The sequence below is a fragment of the Apis dorsata genome, unplaced genomic scaffold (assembly GCF_000469605.1).
Source record: "Apis dorsata unplaced genomic scaffold, Apis dorsata 1.3 scaffold_1093, whole genome shotgun sequence".
In the NCBI taxonomy this organism is placed as follows: domain Eukaryota; kingdom Metazoa; phylum Arthropoda; class Insecta; order Hymenoptera; family Apidae; genus Apis; species Apis dorsata.
Window position 1 is genome coordinate 76,063 of NW_006264191.1, and position 15,076 is coordinate 91,138.

General features: G+C 23.4%; 3 protein-coding genes across 4 annotated transcripts in view; 1 reads left to right on the forward strand and 2 right to left on the reverse strand.

The window, feature by feature from the left end:
* Nucleotides 1–562: 562 nt before the first annotated feature.
* Nucleotides 563–3,717, reverse strand: LOC102681783 (inhibitor of growth protein 3-like). Of its 2 annotated transcripts, XM_006624679.2 has the most exons (7): nt 3,269–3,685; nt 3,040–3,102; nt 2,757–2,828; nt 2,256–2,618; nt 1,777–2,185; nt 1,499–1,697; nt 563–1,400 (listed from the first exon to the last, which is right to left on the reverse strand). In XM_006624679.2, exons 3-7 carry the CDS (start codon nt 2,782–2,784, stop codon nt 1,284–1,286), a joined length of 1,116 nt encoding a protein of 371 aa, XP_006624742.1. In that variant the 5' UTR covers nt 2,785–2,828; nt 3,040–3,102; nt 3,269–3,685; the 3' UTR covers nt 563–1,283. The 2 variants fall into 2 exon arrangements, with proteins under 2 accessions (XP_006624742.1, XP_006624741.1); XM_006624678.2 differs by lacking the exon at nt 3,040–3,102 and having other exon boundaries at nt 3,269–3,717.
* Nucleotides 3,199–15,076, forward strand: part of LOC102681578 (anaphase-promoting complex subunit CDC26-like) — a 22,871-nt gene continuing 10,993 nt past the window's right edge. The window contains exons 1-2 of the mRNA XM_006624676.2: nt 3,199–3,323; nt 4,070–4,373. Of these exons, the coding sequence (XP_006624739.1) occupies nt 4,137–4,355 (219 nt within the window). The 5' untranslated portion in view covers nt 3,199–3,323; nt 4,070–4,136 and the 3' untranslated portion in view covers nt 4,356–4,373. The remainder of the gene's footprint in view (nt 3,324–4,069; nt 4,374–15,076) is intronic.
* On the reverse strand, nt 4,507–10,995 carry LOC102681435 (sideroflexin-2). Its single transcript, XM_031514660.1, has 9 exons — nt 10,973–10,995; nt 9,382–9,561; nt 7,154–7,324; nt 6,412–6,610; nt 6,114–6,239; nt 5,970–6,036; nt 5,753–5,852; nt 5,559–5,606; nt 4,507–5,236 (listed from the first exon to the last, which is right to left on the reverse strand). Exons 2-9 carry the CDS (start codon nt 9,534–9,536, stop codon nt 5,122–5,124), a joined length of 981 nt encoding a protein of 326 aa, XP_031370520.1. The 5' UTR covers nt 9,537–9,561; nt 10,973–10,995; the 3' UTR covers nt 4,507–5,121.

Consider the following 15,076-nt stretch of genomic DNA (forward strand, 5'->3'; position numbering starts at 1 on the left):
ATTATGAATCACTGAATCAACATTATAATTATACTGGTTTTTCCCTTTAGTTTGTTCTTTTTTGTTATAATTTCAGCAACAAATATATTTTCTATTTTTAAATATAAAATTATGAAAATGAAATTGCATTAATATGATATTCTTTTTAAAGAGTAGGATATTTTAATAAGTTTATAATTAATCAGATCATTTTAACATTGAAAGTGAATCTAAAAATAATAAAATATTTAAATTGTTTTAAAAATTAAATATTTTAACATAGTATAGTTTATCCAGAGATAATATAATCGTAAATTATCAATCGAGGATACAATTGATGCTGCAGTGATACTTTACATATTGCCATTTGACAATGTATTTATTTAATAATCAAAATATTTTTAGTTTTTACGATCACATTATATTTTTTTATAGGATTTTGTGACATTCTTCACGTAAAATAGGATTCCATTTCTTTTAAAACAAAAAAATGACATTTGAATTTAGCGTAATTCATTGGTAATAATTAGAAGCTGTCATTATTTTTTTATTTTTCATTTATGAACGTCAATAACACAAATAATAAATCTGCATTGTTCAATTTATTTATACATCAAGTTGCTACATTCCTTCATTTCGAAAGTAGTATTCTCACAATTTGTTATCGCTTTTCTCTCTGTCTTTCGTTTGTTTTGTTTCTTTCTTAAAGCATAGAACACTTAAAATGTTATTGCTCGCATAGTCGTCAATCCAGCGAGATATTAAGCACGTCTGAACTAACACGAGGACGTAAATATACGAAAATTGCTCGATATTGCGTGAACTAAAAACATAAATTTCGAAAAATTCACAATGAAAATCACCTCTGGTATTTCAGTCAATGGATCGTATTGTATTTTATCAGAGGAAAAGATCATTTTTCAATGTAAATTTGTAAACTATCTAGTGGTCACGGTATAGAATGGTGCAAAAAGTATTAAAAAATAATTGCAATATTTTTTATGTCAAAATCTTTTTTATGTAACAGAATTTGTTTAAAGCCAACTTTTTACACCATTTGATCCTTTCATTATGTCTACAAAACGCAGTAAAAAAAACTGCTCTTTTCTGCTGTAAAAACAGAAATTTAAGTTTTGTGGGACAAGATCAAGACCAGATAAGATCATGACTTAAACTTTAAACATATTTAAAAAGTCATATAAAATCAGAATTAATAGCTTCCTAACTAAGTTGGTACTTGACGGACAATGCCTAAGAGGTAGTATCAATTTTTTCTCATTATATTTGCACTGATTATAGCACAATCAGTTTTTTCGACCTCCGCGTCTCTTCATAGAAGATGTACATTGAGGACAGTACCACTTTCCTTTTGGAGGTGCAGTGATACCCACACATGGATAGTGAAACCATTCAAAAGGACACTATAAAAAGTTAATAATAAAAAAAAAAAATTAATTATTAAATATAAATATTTTCATTTATACATTAAACAGAAATATAATAAGAAAGAGAAATTTACGTCTGAGTTGTCACAGGCAACCATATCTCCATAAGATACTTGATTACATATACAATATCTTGGTTCATTTGGATCATAAGTCCAATCTGGATTATCAGAATCTACGACTTGTGTATTTGTAGTTATAACTGGAGGTGATACTGGTTGTTGAACTGAAGCAGCAACTACACTTGAACTTGGTACAGCAGTTGTTACTTTTCTAAAATGTGAAATAATATTTGTTTAGAAACTGAAAGCAAAATTTTTCATAAATATTATAGAAATCTTTTAATACATACTTTTTATGTTTTTTATTTGTTTCTTGTATAGCTGCAATGGCAGCACCAGCTAATTCTCTACTAAATTCGGCTGCATGTATACCTCCAGTATTGATGGCTTCGTAACTAGCTTTTAAACTAGCAGTACGTCTGCCATGTTGCATTTGTTGTGTCGCAGCAATTGCTTGCGATGCTGCAGCTGCTATGGCATTTCCACCAGCTCCTATATGACCGAGATTATAACTCACTGAACCAACAGAATTCGCGATTGCTGTAGGAGTAGATGGCACGCTAGTAGCGGCAATAATTGGTCCTGAATTTACAGAAGCTGGTCGCGATTCAGGAAGACTTGGTGAAATTTTTTCTATAGCTAAGCGTTTTTCTATTGATGTAGAAGATGCATTTGAATCTCTTCTTTTTTCTGCCCGAGCTATAATGATTTATATAATATAAGTTACCTGTTAGATTAAATAAAATATATAATTAGAAGGAATACGTACAATGACTATGATTGTCTCGTGACCTACTGGATGTTGTAAAGCTATATCGATTCTCTTTTTGACTACTATTTGTAGGTGGTTGATCTAATTCCAGTGACCTTTTCTCCAATATTTCTGTGATACCTTTATTATCTGCTTCTAATTCCATTTTAAATTTGTGCAGTTCCTGGTCTAATCTCCTCAAATATCTATCTACTAAGTCATACATCTGATTGGCTAAATGCACCTTCTCATCTGCATCTTCCAGAGTTTTATAATATTCTCTTCTAATAGCTTCATATTCTGCTTCTTTTTCACTAGGTTTCATTTTCTTTGCATTTGCGAAAAAAATCTTTACTTTTTTTTCTAAACTGTCCATTGAATCTGCAATAATTATTATTCATTATTCATTTATTAACATAATTCTCAAAAAACATAAATAAATTTTAAATAGAAGTAGATTAAATTCATAGATGTAAAATTTAAATATAAATTTAGAGTACTATATAATTAAGTACATACTCTGTACACCTAAATCCATTTCTCTCATTTCTGTGAACCGGTCTCTTAATTCTTGAGGAAGGTGCTCGATCACTGAAACGCAAAAGAAGAAGGTCAACATAACCAAACAAACTCAGAATTAAAAGAATCAAATATAGAAGAATAAATAATATTTATCTATTTAATCTAATCATTATAATGTTAACATTAAAGTCATAAAAAATATTACAAATTACAACTTAACTCCAAAATATATTGGTAAGAGCAAAGAAATTATAGACTATTTAGAAAACATACAACTAACCTAAAATTTATGAAGAACAGTATGTCAAGTAATTGTTCATATTACGCGGTATTTAATTTGGCACTAAAATAAAAGGTAGCATTTAAATAATTATATGTGATAATATAATATTAACTAAGATATTCGCTTTGAGAAATGTTTCTGATGTTTGTGTGAGAGAGTATATTCGGAAAGGTTAGTAACTTTCTTGAGAAGCTGGGTAAGCAGAGCATGCCTCGTTTTTACGTACTTTCAACATAATCTTCCAAGTAAAGCATCCTTTCGTGCTGGTGCTTCGTTGCCTGGTGCTTAATTTACAATTATTTACAATTTACTAAAGAGGAGTGCTTGCCGCCGTGATAAAATTAACGAAAATTGTAGCACTCGATCAGAAGCGTGTTTACGGCGGCCAAATCCCTTGTTGTACCCACATTTTCACGCTAGTTCTGTAAATGATGCGAATCTATGAACTATTCGTATGAAATATCGTAGGAAAAATATCATTTTCGCGAATATAAATGGCTCAGTAATCTATGCATTCTTAAAAGTATTATTTATTTTAGAATTATTACTGGCCAGTTATCTATTCCTTGTAATCCGCCATCTTAACCTAACGTTCAGGGGTGTCTTTATATGGTTCTTTACCCCGTATAAATAATTTTTTATTTTCATTTTAAATATTTTATATTTTATCAATTTAGATATTTTTTTATTAAATCAATTCTGTCATCATATTTATTTTATTTTCTAATACATTTATTAGTTCTATAATGAATTTAAATTTATTTTATGTGTAATATGTATAAGTACTATATAATATATACAAAAAAATTTTTTTTCATTTACATAATACGAAATACAATAAAAAAATTTTAATTTATTAAAATTTCTATTTTTAATAAGAATTAACAATTTAAAATCAAAAATATATAAAAGTATTTTAAAATAAATTATTATGTTATAATATGCTGTAGATAATTATGTATCTAGTATTAAAGATTAAAAATAGTTCATTTTTTGATTTTTATTACTAACATTCTTCATATTCCAGTGAATCATCAGCTTGCAGTGAATACTTTTATATTGAAAAAAAAGGTGCATTGAACTTCTTAGTTAAAATGATACGACGAAGTCCAACAAGAATCGACTTACGATTAGATGATCTGCAAGAATATGAAGCAATGAGGAAAGCTCTTGAAGCTAAGAAAGAATCAGAAAGACCGCCAACATTTAATCCTCCTTCGTGGGGTGGTAAAGTACCGCAAAGCGAAATTCAAGAACGTATCGGTTATATGCCACAACAAAATCAACCTACGCATTCTCGACCAAATATATAGTTTTTTACGTAATATATATACATGTTCTAAATTGCATTATTTTCTATTGTTATTTTATTTATATGTTTGTTGTAATATTATATAATCAATTGTAAATTGAGACTAAATAAAAGACTATATAAAAGACTAAAAAAAATACGTTTAAATTTAGTTTCCAGAATGTTTATTATAGTATTACTAAAATATACATATGTGGCAGCATTTTTTGTAACGTTTAACAGTTTAAGAAGGTAATAACAATAAAACAATAAAATATGGACAAATATTTAAGTTCTAAAACGCAGAATTTAACAATATAATTTATAATTATGATATTTTAAATCATTATTATATACATATATTTATTTAAATGAATAAAATTATTGATCGTATTTCTATAATTTAATGGAAACAAAAATTATCGCCATTCGAAATGTTTTGCATATAAGAAAATAGTTAATGATAGTTTTCATTATCTATATTAAGGCATAATCATTATTGATAAAAATGTAAAAATGAACAATAAATGCATGATACATATATATAATAAAACTTATAAATAAATTGTATTGCTATATAAAATAAAAATTATTTCAAATGCAATATTGTCGTACATATTGTTCTTTTCGGAACGAGTTATTATCCTCTGAACCAGCAGAAAACTACGATTCCGATGATTTATAATATGTAAAATCTTTTTCAATTCCATTATTAATTAACTTGCTATCTTATACAGGGTCATAAAAAATACCCTTTGATGATCTTTTATTACTACAATCTTCGTGCATTATAAACCCTTGTTAAAATATAAGTATATGGGTATTTCTCTATTTTTACAATTCTTTTTTAAAAGTTCATAATTCTCGGGCTCCCAGCGTTCCAAAGTACTTGATTTAATTGAGCTATAAAATATTAAATATATGTATGAACTATATTCATTTAGATAAAATATTTAAAATATTATTATTATGCTAATTCTTGCATCAGTAAATGAATATTTAATATTAAAAATGATTTTCATAGATTCATTTCATAAATTGATTTTTGGTATAAATAAATTATATTTTGTTTGAAATATAAATAAGTTTAAAACTTATCAATTATTTTTACTATTATTAAGTTAATCAATTACTTATAAAAAATAAATAATTACTTATAAAAAACAAATATAAAATCGATAATAATATGCTAATAAAATATATGCAAAAATGTATAGAAGCTTACCAGTTTTGTGGGAATAATGCGCATGCTGTAGGCACCATGAATGTTAGACTGAAATATTAGAATGAATATATTTTTTTTTTGTACACATTCATCTTTTAAACTATTATATTTCGATTCGTAATTATTATTGTTATTATTGTTAATTATTATTATTATATATTAAATAAAAATAAAAATATTAAAAAAATACTCACAAACAGCCAACTAATAAAACTTGTATGGGTCCATGAAGAGGTTTGATTTTTTGCATCCAAGCATATTTTTCTAGTCTTTCCATAATAAGCGGTAGAATTACTAAACCATACAAATTTCTTTATTATATTTCATTAAAATAATTTATATTTCATTCATATTTCATTAAAATAATATATATTTCATAATGTATTTATCATTTATTTAATTTTTACTTACACATGCCGGGTGCACACATAACAATTCTCGAAATGACTACTTGACTGATACCTTTAACTGCCGCAAGCTAAAAAAAACATTTATTTTCCATTATTGATATAAAATAAATTACAGTTTATATATAATAAAATAAATGTAATTTACTTTTGATTTTGTCAATTTATTGCCGTTTTCATCACTAATTTCAATCGCTTTTGTGATTTCATTCTGACGCATTAAAGGAATGTTCACACAGTTTGCAGCAGCTACTGCAGCGAATGGCACATAACGCTATAAAAAATTAAAATTAAATTTTATTAATAATAGTCAAATTTTTATATTATTTATATAATATTTATTTTATATAATTGATTTTTATTTTATTAAGTTAAATTATATATATATATTTCATAATAGTTATATTTTTTAATTTTTAAATTTTAAAAATAAATTATTTATATACCGCCATAAGCGGATTTGCCCGTTTTGCCCAAAACGACTTGCATCCTATCGCAGTTATCATAGCTGCTGAGGTAGCACTGATATATGCAACCGCTAATTGATTGACTGTTGTGGGACTGTTGGCATTTCTATTCGTGTAGTTCACTAATGCGTTGAACGACTGGTTCACCCATTGCCAAAATACCACAGCTGTGGTCGTTCTGCAATTGTTATTAATGATATAATATATTATATTATAATTATATTATAAAATTTTTTCTTTTTTTCATAAATTTAAAAATAAAAATAAACAAAATATGATTTTATAAACAAAAATTACGATTATTAATATGATTACTTCTGCATAATATGAAAAAATATGAAAAAGTTAAAAAATTATCAATAATTTCATAAAAACAGAAATTTTTTCATTTTTTATAATATTTCATTTTATAAAATGAAAATAAATTAATTTATAAATTTCATTTCATTTCATTCATTTAAAAATAAAAATTTATCATTTTTAATTTTTTAATTTTTATAATTGTTTTTTTAATAAACATTATTTTTTAAAACTATTTAGTTTAAGCTAAAAAATATACAAAGAGATTTATTATTAAATTGAAGCCATTGTTTTCTAATAATTATCAGTTTTATTTCTTAATTAGTTTTTCTAATAAATTTCATTTTTTGAAAATTGTAATTGATAATTATATTGAAATATATTGAAATTATATTGAAAAATATACAAAGAGACAATTTACCTATAGAATTGAAGCATAACACCAGTGATAGCCATTCCACCTGGCACTTGGAAGGACATTCTGCCAAAGACATTTTGCAGGTCACCGGTGTCGGGATGAAAGGCCGACTCGTAAAGCTTCTTAGCATAGATGATTTGCTCCCAGGTTGTACCAGCTGGCTCCTTCCCAAGTCTAAGGGATAAACAGACTATTGATTTTTCGTAGACACAAAAAAAAAACAGTGAGCAACAAGGATGCGTGTAAATTTATGTTACATATGTAAAAGAATTTTTAAGTTGCAATGAATTTGAAAATTTTCTTTAAAAAAATACAAAATTAAATTTGAAAATATAATAACATAGAATTTAAAAATAATTGAGAAAGATGAATATTTAAATTGAATAAAATATGCATTTTGTATAGATAATTTTTTTAATTCTTGTAATTTTTTTAACTTAAAATTAAAATAAAATAAAATAAAAATAAAAATTAAAATTGTTGAATAATATATTTTTCTATTCGAAAAATAAGTGATAAAAGATATTTTATTTCTATAATATTGAAATATTTTTTTAATTATGTTTATAATATTGAATTTTTTTAATCATGTAACAATCCATAATTATTTCTTATTAATTATTTTCTTTATTATTTTCTTTTTATGATTGTTTCATATCAATTTCATATAATCCGCTTTTAAATTATATATCAAAGTTATTTGTTTATGAAAAAAAAATAAAATAAAAATGTTAATATTTGTAATACCTGAAATCAAAAAAAAAAAAAATCAAATATAAATTATATACAATGACTTATTATAAGTTTGAAATAAAATTCTAATTGAATGCAAAATCTTAATGATTTCCGTTTCTTCTTATCTTTCATTATTATTTATATAATTTATATATATGGTCAACCATCTATAATATAATGTCGAAAATTGAATAATAAATTGAATAAAACATTCACGAAAATATGTACAAATTATATTTTAAATATATATTATAATTATATATGTAATTATAAAGATAATTGTTATATCTATATTATTTATTATATATAAAATGTATATATTTTAGTTTACTTTATGAAAAATATAATAAAAATAAGAATTCACACAATTCAATTGACAATAAAATAAAATACATACTATATGAGATTAAAAAAAGTTGTTAGAATTTTATGAGAGAAAGGGGAATATGAAGATATGAAAGAAGTTTCAAGGTCAGTTCGATGTTTTAAATAGAACAGTATATTTAATAGAGAATGATAAGCTTTTAAAATCGTTTTGATATTATAAATTATATAATTTAAATTATATAAAAATTTAATAAATTATTCAATATTATTTTTACTTTTCAATTTAACTGTTTAAAGAATTAAATTATAAATTAAAATGATTCTCTATAATATACAATAAAATATTTAATATTTAATATAAATTTCTATACTAATTAATAATTATATCAAATTATGAATAATAATTTTGTTGTAATAATTAAATGTAAATAATTATTATAATTATATCATTTTATCTTTGGAATATTTAACGCAAATTATATTTATCGATAAAATTCTTATGTAACAGATTCTTCGAGCATGATAAGAACATCAAAAAAAGACTGAATTCTTAAATCATATATTCTGAATTTCAATCATTATATATCATTATATATATCATTATATTAATTATAAAAAAAAATTGATATCATGAAAATATGTTTTCCAAAATTTTATTATTTAATTATAAAAATATTATAAAAAATCTTAATAATTTTAATAATGAAATTTTTTTTAAATAAAGATATTAACTATATTTATACAAAATTATCTTACTTATTTTAATATGCAGTTATATTTAACAATTTATTAAAAATGCAATAATATGTATTTATATATTATTTTATATATTATTTTAATTATTATTTAATTATTATTTACATTATTTAAATAAATAAATAAAAAGCAATAAATCAATAAAAAGTAAACAGTACAATAATCATAATAGTTTATTACATATATGTAAATTAATTTTTAATTAAAAAGAAAAACGTAAATAAATATCTTGAAAAATTCTTTATTTCTATTAGTTCTTTTTGAATTTAATGCAAATACTTTATATTTAATATTTTAAGCATATTCAACTTTAAAATCTTTAATTTCCTCTTTTTGTAGACTATTCTAATTTATATAATAGTCTAATAAATTACTTTGTATTCAAAAAAACTAAAATGTTTTCTCATACTCACTTATAATCCTCGCATAACTTTTTTGCTTCGAGTAATTTCGATTCAGGAGTTACACATGTGCGAAAATCTGTCACCCAAGCGAAATGTTTCCATCTTCCAACGAAGGTGTTAAGATCCCATAAAGGTCCATCAATGTTCACTCTTTCCTCCCTCATTTTCGAGGGATATTATGGATTTAATCTTTTACAATAATAAAATCGATTTAATCATAAAATAATAAAATACTCAAATTATGTTTTGTTATAATACTATTAAAAGAAAAAAAAACATTGATTGATTACAAAGTTAATTAGATTTATTAATATTATATTTATGGTATGAACTAATAGTATCAAAATATAGTAAATAAAAATAATCATTATATTATTATGTAATATATAAAATCACTATCTTTTAATATCGTCTTATACGATTGTATTTTTGAAGTATTAATAATTTATAATTATTTATAATTATTATTTATTTATGCGTAAAAGTTTCATCCTTTAATATGAATTATTTGATTTCGAAAATTGATAAATTTTTAAAATAACCGTCCTAAAAATTAATAAGAGTCATTGTTTTATCATTTTATTGATAACAATTTTAAAGTTTTACATATTTATTTTGAATTTCAGATATATTTTATTTACAATATCAATTTTAAATAATTGAATAACGATCAATATGTAATTTTATAACTTTTATATAACTTTCAATAGGTTATTATATTATAAATGTCAAATAAATTAAAACTATATAATTAATATATTAAATTAATATATTTATTTATTAATATATATTATAAATAAATAATTGCAATGTACACAGTATATAAAAAAATCACAATATTATTTTATATGTATATGTAATTTTTATCTATGAATGTTTTATTTCCAAAAAAAAGCAAAAAATAAAAAATTGAAAATATTAAGTTAAAGTTCGAAAGTTTCTTAATAATATATCGTATCAAATATTTGAAAAATCATTTTTAATGACCAAAATATATATATCGATTATTTAATACTGTGACAATATGTTCGATATTCAAATGAACTTTAAAAAGCATAAGATGAATTATAATACAAAATTAAGACAATGTCGAATTCGATCCATTAATCGATATTATTATGAAACACATAAACAATCCAGTTTCGGTCGGTAAAGTTCGATGTTTAATCTTACATATACGTATCATTATTTTCGCGGACCCTGCATTTGTCTGACATACCGCATAACCTAAAGAGAGTACAATGTAATACATCGATTATAGTTTTATGGGCGAGGTGGCGCTTGTTTGTCTTGCACATTCTGGTTTTCATTTATCGTGATTTATTCGCATGACGTCACAATAAGACATTTGCGTGCTCATATTTTTGTAGATTTTTTAATTGTAGGCAATTATTGATCATGATGGGAAAAACTGATAGTTGATGAATGACCCACTTTTTGATTAAATATAAGCACATTTTCATTCAAAAACAACATTGTAAAACAGTTGAATGTTTCATATATATTTTCACTTTCGGTTGCAATATATCAAATTACACGTGCACGACCACATATTATGTAACGTATTATAAATAATAGGCATAATTTTTTGTCCGCTTACCCGTGAAAACGTGCGTCACTTCTGGAGAGTCTACTCTGTTCTGTTGTCTACTGTCCGCGCAAGCCAGCTGATTGGTACCCTACTCCAACACCTATCTACCAACTCTTTTGATACACCCCTGCGTTTCTCCCTTCCAGGCGCTGCCTTCTTTATTATTATTATTATCATCGTTATATGCGCTCTGTTTAAATTCTTTTCTTTCTCATGGAATCATTATTTGTCTATCTTCGTTGAATATTGGCAAAATTGATAATTTTTAATAATTCTTTTTTTGTTAATTTTATTGTTGATTTTAATAGTTAATTTAGAATGCAAAGAATTTTTTTTCTATTACATGAAAATGATTAAATAGATAATTTCATATTTTTGATATAAATCATTCATATTTAAATTATTTTAAGTTTCTTCAATAATAGTATAAATATATTATAAACAATTATTTAGCAATAATTCCATAAATAATTCTAAATTAACAATAATAAATAAGATATTGCAATCAGATCAAATATGAAAAGACAATGATATAAAATCATCAGATGTTAATGTATCCAATATCCATTATTAACATGATACGAAAAATAATGAAATTGTAGTTTACTTTTGAATTGTTCTACCTATAATGTATTTAACACAATTTAATTTCCATTGTCACTAACAAGAAGAAAAATGATCATATATATGAATTATAATATTTCTCAATACAACCATTTTTTTTATATAATTTAAAAGTTATTTTATTCTATATCGCATAATATATTTTTTTTAACATATTCTAAAATAGATATGTTTCCAAAATGTTAATTTGTATTTAAATAAATTTTACGAATTTGCATATGAATTCATATCCATATTATAAATGTAAAAATTTTTTTGAATATATTACTTAAAATTTTAATTTTTTTTATAATATTCTTATGTTTTTACATTTATCATATTCATAATAATTAAAAATTTATCTATTTTAATTATCTAATTAATTCTATTTAATTATTTAATTCTATTTAATTAACTTCAAATATAATTTGAATCTTTAGTTCGCATTTCTTATACAATAGATGTAAATGCTGTAATGTTATATTTATATTAATATTTAACATTGTTGTTTTTAATAATACTACAAATTTTTATAATTAAATTTATTTACTTTCATAAATATCAAAATAATAAAATATGCAAATATTTTTTATATATATTATTATTGTATATATAATTGTATATATAATTAAATTTTTGAATTTACTAGATATGAAAAAGTTTCTAGAATACTTTGCCTAAAATAATGTCATCTACACAACGCTAGACTACGAATATTCAATTAACACAAATTTACAATTATGCAATGATATTTAAAAATTTATCTCAAACATCAAAGAGTCGCATTTCAAAGTTACAAACTTCCTTTTTTCAATAAGAACAATAGTCCTTGTTCTCTTAAGAATGAATCATGGTGGTAACACTTCCCAATTTCATATCAGTTTGAAGAACACCCTAAACGTTCAATATGAAACGCGCAATATTCTGAGTTGCGCAATAATATTGACAGTAGTACAGAACTAATATCGAAGACGTATACATGGTTCGCTCGAATAGACTTCTACTTATTACGCCACAATTTGTATTGTTTATTATATAGCATCAATAAAGTATTAATTATTGATGCACATAAAATTCATTAAACTACATTATGGAGCTTTTGATCTTGTCTTTAAAGATTGCAATTTGTTTCTGATGATACTTTTCGTTTTTAATTTCTTTTTATATATCGGTTTTAAATCAATTTGTTAAATTTATGAGACGGATTAATCAGAGAAAGTTTAAACATAACGCTTAATAAGTTACAAAGGTCAGTGAACAAAATCAAGTTCACGGGCGCTCTTGTCGAATTCCTGTAATGTTCATAGCGTGATTTTCTTTATCGACGAATTATTAGCGCTCGTCGTTTCTTTCTTTCTTTTCTCTTCTTTTCTTTCTTTTTCCTTTCTTGATTTATCTTCTTTTATTATATTATAAGACCGTTTTTTGTCGTTTTTGTGGTCATTGCAACATAGTTAGTGCATAAAAACTTAGTGCACTAGGCCGACTAAGCTATATACTTCCGTGCTCGGGAAAAGTAGAACTCGACCTCATTTGTTAGGCGTCATTATATTGTAGCTAAAATTGTCATGAATTATTGTTTCGTAATATTCATGATATAATTTCGAATATTCATCTTTGCGTTTAAGTTGTTACTCATTTCTACCAATATCTATTTTATTTATTTTTTTTATAAATTCTGCAATTAATGGATTTAATAAATGTAATAATTCAAAAATAATAATTTCAACAGTGAATCAGAGTGAATTCATCAATTTAATATTTCTATATTTATTTTTTTTGTCTTGATTAAATTTTAAAAAATTTATTTTATAAAAGAATTCATAAATTAATATTTTAATAATTATTTATTATATTTTTTATATTTTATTATTAAATTATAGCATATAATATAAAAAGCACAAATTATATTTGATTCTCTTTTTATTATTATTATTATTATTTTATAATATAACACAAAATTATTATGTATTGTACTAATTTTTTCATCCATAAATAATATTTCAATATAAATGTTTTTTGATATTATCTCTATTAAAACTATAAACTAACTCCATAAACTAATCTATAAAATATTATTTTCTGCAATTAAAATAATGTTAGATTCAATGAATGTTATTAGCGATAATCATTTTCGGAAAATAATTGTTATTACAATTATTTCTATGTGACAATTTATTATATTAATAAAAAATTCATATTTTATTTTTATTTTTTTATCTTATTTATCATGATATGTTCATCATCATAAAAATATCACAATTATTTATTAAAAACTATGGATTTTTAAAATTATGAGAAAAAAGAATTGTACATAGATTATAGATTAAGTTTAATAATTTTATTCCACTTATTAGAAATTAGTTTAAAAAAAAATAACAATTAAAATTTAATATAATTATATAATATTCCCATTAAAATGTCTAAAAATTTTTTTTATTTATCATTTATATGCTAACTATTCCTATTTATATATATTTTCCAATCAGTATGCATAATTAGTTTTTAAACATAAAATATTTTATAGAGAGTAAGTTTATTCTTCCAAGTTATCCCTTCTATATCTCGTGGAGAAAGAATGCTTACGAAAAGTATATGTATAATAGTGATGTATCTAGACCGGGTATTCAATGTATAAAAACAAATTTTATTCAAAATTAACTAATTCAGATTTTATAGAATGAATAAATCATAAGAAGATGTGCATTCCAATGAAAAAACAATAGATTTAATTTCAAGATTTTAGTAATATATACTATCATTTATGGTTTGCTTATCAAAAGAGAAGGATACTGTGAATAGTTTTTACTATCCTGAAGTAAAATAATATAGTGCTGTATAGCAATATATCAGTTATATCTATTTTTTCAAATTTATTTTTTAATATTTTGAGGAATTATATCACAATGATTATAAAAATATTAATTTATATATTTTATTTTATTAATATCTATTCGGATGATTTCTTTAAAAAATTATGAAAATAAGAAAAATAAAAAATTACATATTAATTTATATATTAATTATATTATAGTAATATATTTTTAAATTTTCAATACTCTTCAAACTTTTCTCAATAATAAATACAAAATATACAATAATAATAAATTACAAATCAATATTTATTCAAATATGATATTATAATTCATCTTTCTTTTAAATTATTAAGAATATTTATTAATTTTTTTAATTAAAAATAAATTTAAAAAATATATTTAATTTTATATAAATTTCAGGGCCAATAGTGTCAAGTTACGGACCTTTAGGAGTGGAGTGGGAGCGCGAAACGCATGCGCAGTAAGGCATAAATGCCCAGCTGTGCACAAACGTGAAATGCGGTGCGGTTGGCGGTGGTGACTGCTAGGAAAGCAAGCGAGCGAACAAGCGAGCAAGCGAGCAAGCAAGCAGGCCGAGACTGCCCTTCTGTCTCCCCCACCCCAAGCATGCCTCGCAGAGCCCATGGCCTCCGTACATACGGAGGAGAGTGAGGCAGCCCCAGCCGCTCCTCAC

What these genes read in the sequence shown, in the direction of transcription:
- LOC102681435 (XM_031514660.1), bottom strand. Translation starts at nt 9,536, where the DNA reads ATGAGGGAGGAAAGAGTGAACATTGATGGACCTTTATGGGATCTTAAC. An exon ending in GTTATGCTTCAATTCTATAG is followed by an intron (nt 6,611 to 7,153) that starts GTAAATTGTCTC and finishes TAACAATTGCAG; the next exon opens with AACGACCACAGCTGTGGTAT. An exon ending in GCATTATTCCCACAAAACTG is followed by an intron (nt 5,237 to 5,558) that starts GTAAGCTTCTAT and finishes AATATTTTATAG; the next exon opens with CTCAATTAAATCAAGTACTT.
- LOC102681783 (XM_006624678.2), bottom strand. Translation starts at nt 3,296, where the DNA reads ATGCTTTACTTGGAAGATTATGTTGAAA. An exon ending in AATGGATTTAGGTGTACAGA is followed by an intron (nt 2,619 to 2,756) that starts GTATGTACTTAA and finishes TAATTATTGCAG; the next exon opens with ATTCAATGGACAGTTTAGAA. An exon ending in TTGCCTGTGACAACTCAGAC is followed by an intron (nt 1,401 to 1,498) that starts GTAAATTTCTCT and finishes AACTTTTTATAG; the next exon opens with TGTCCTTTTGAATGGTTTCA.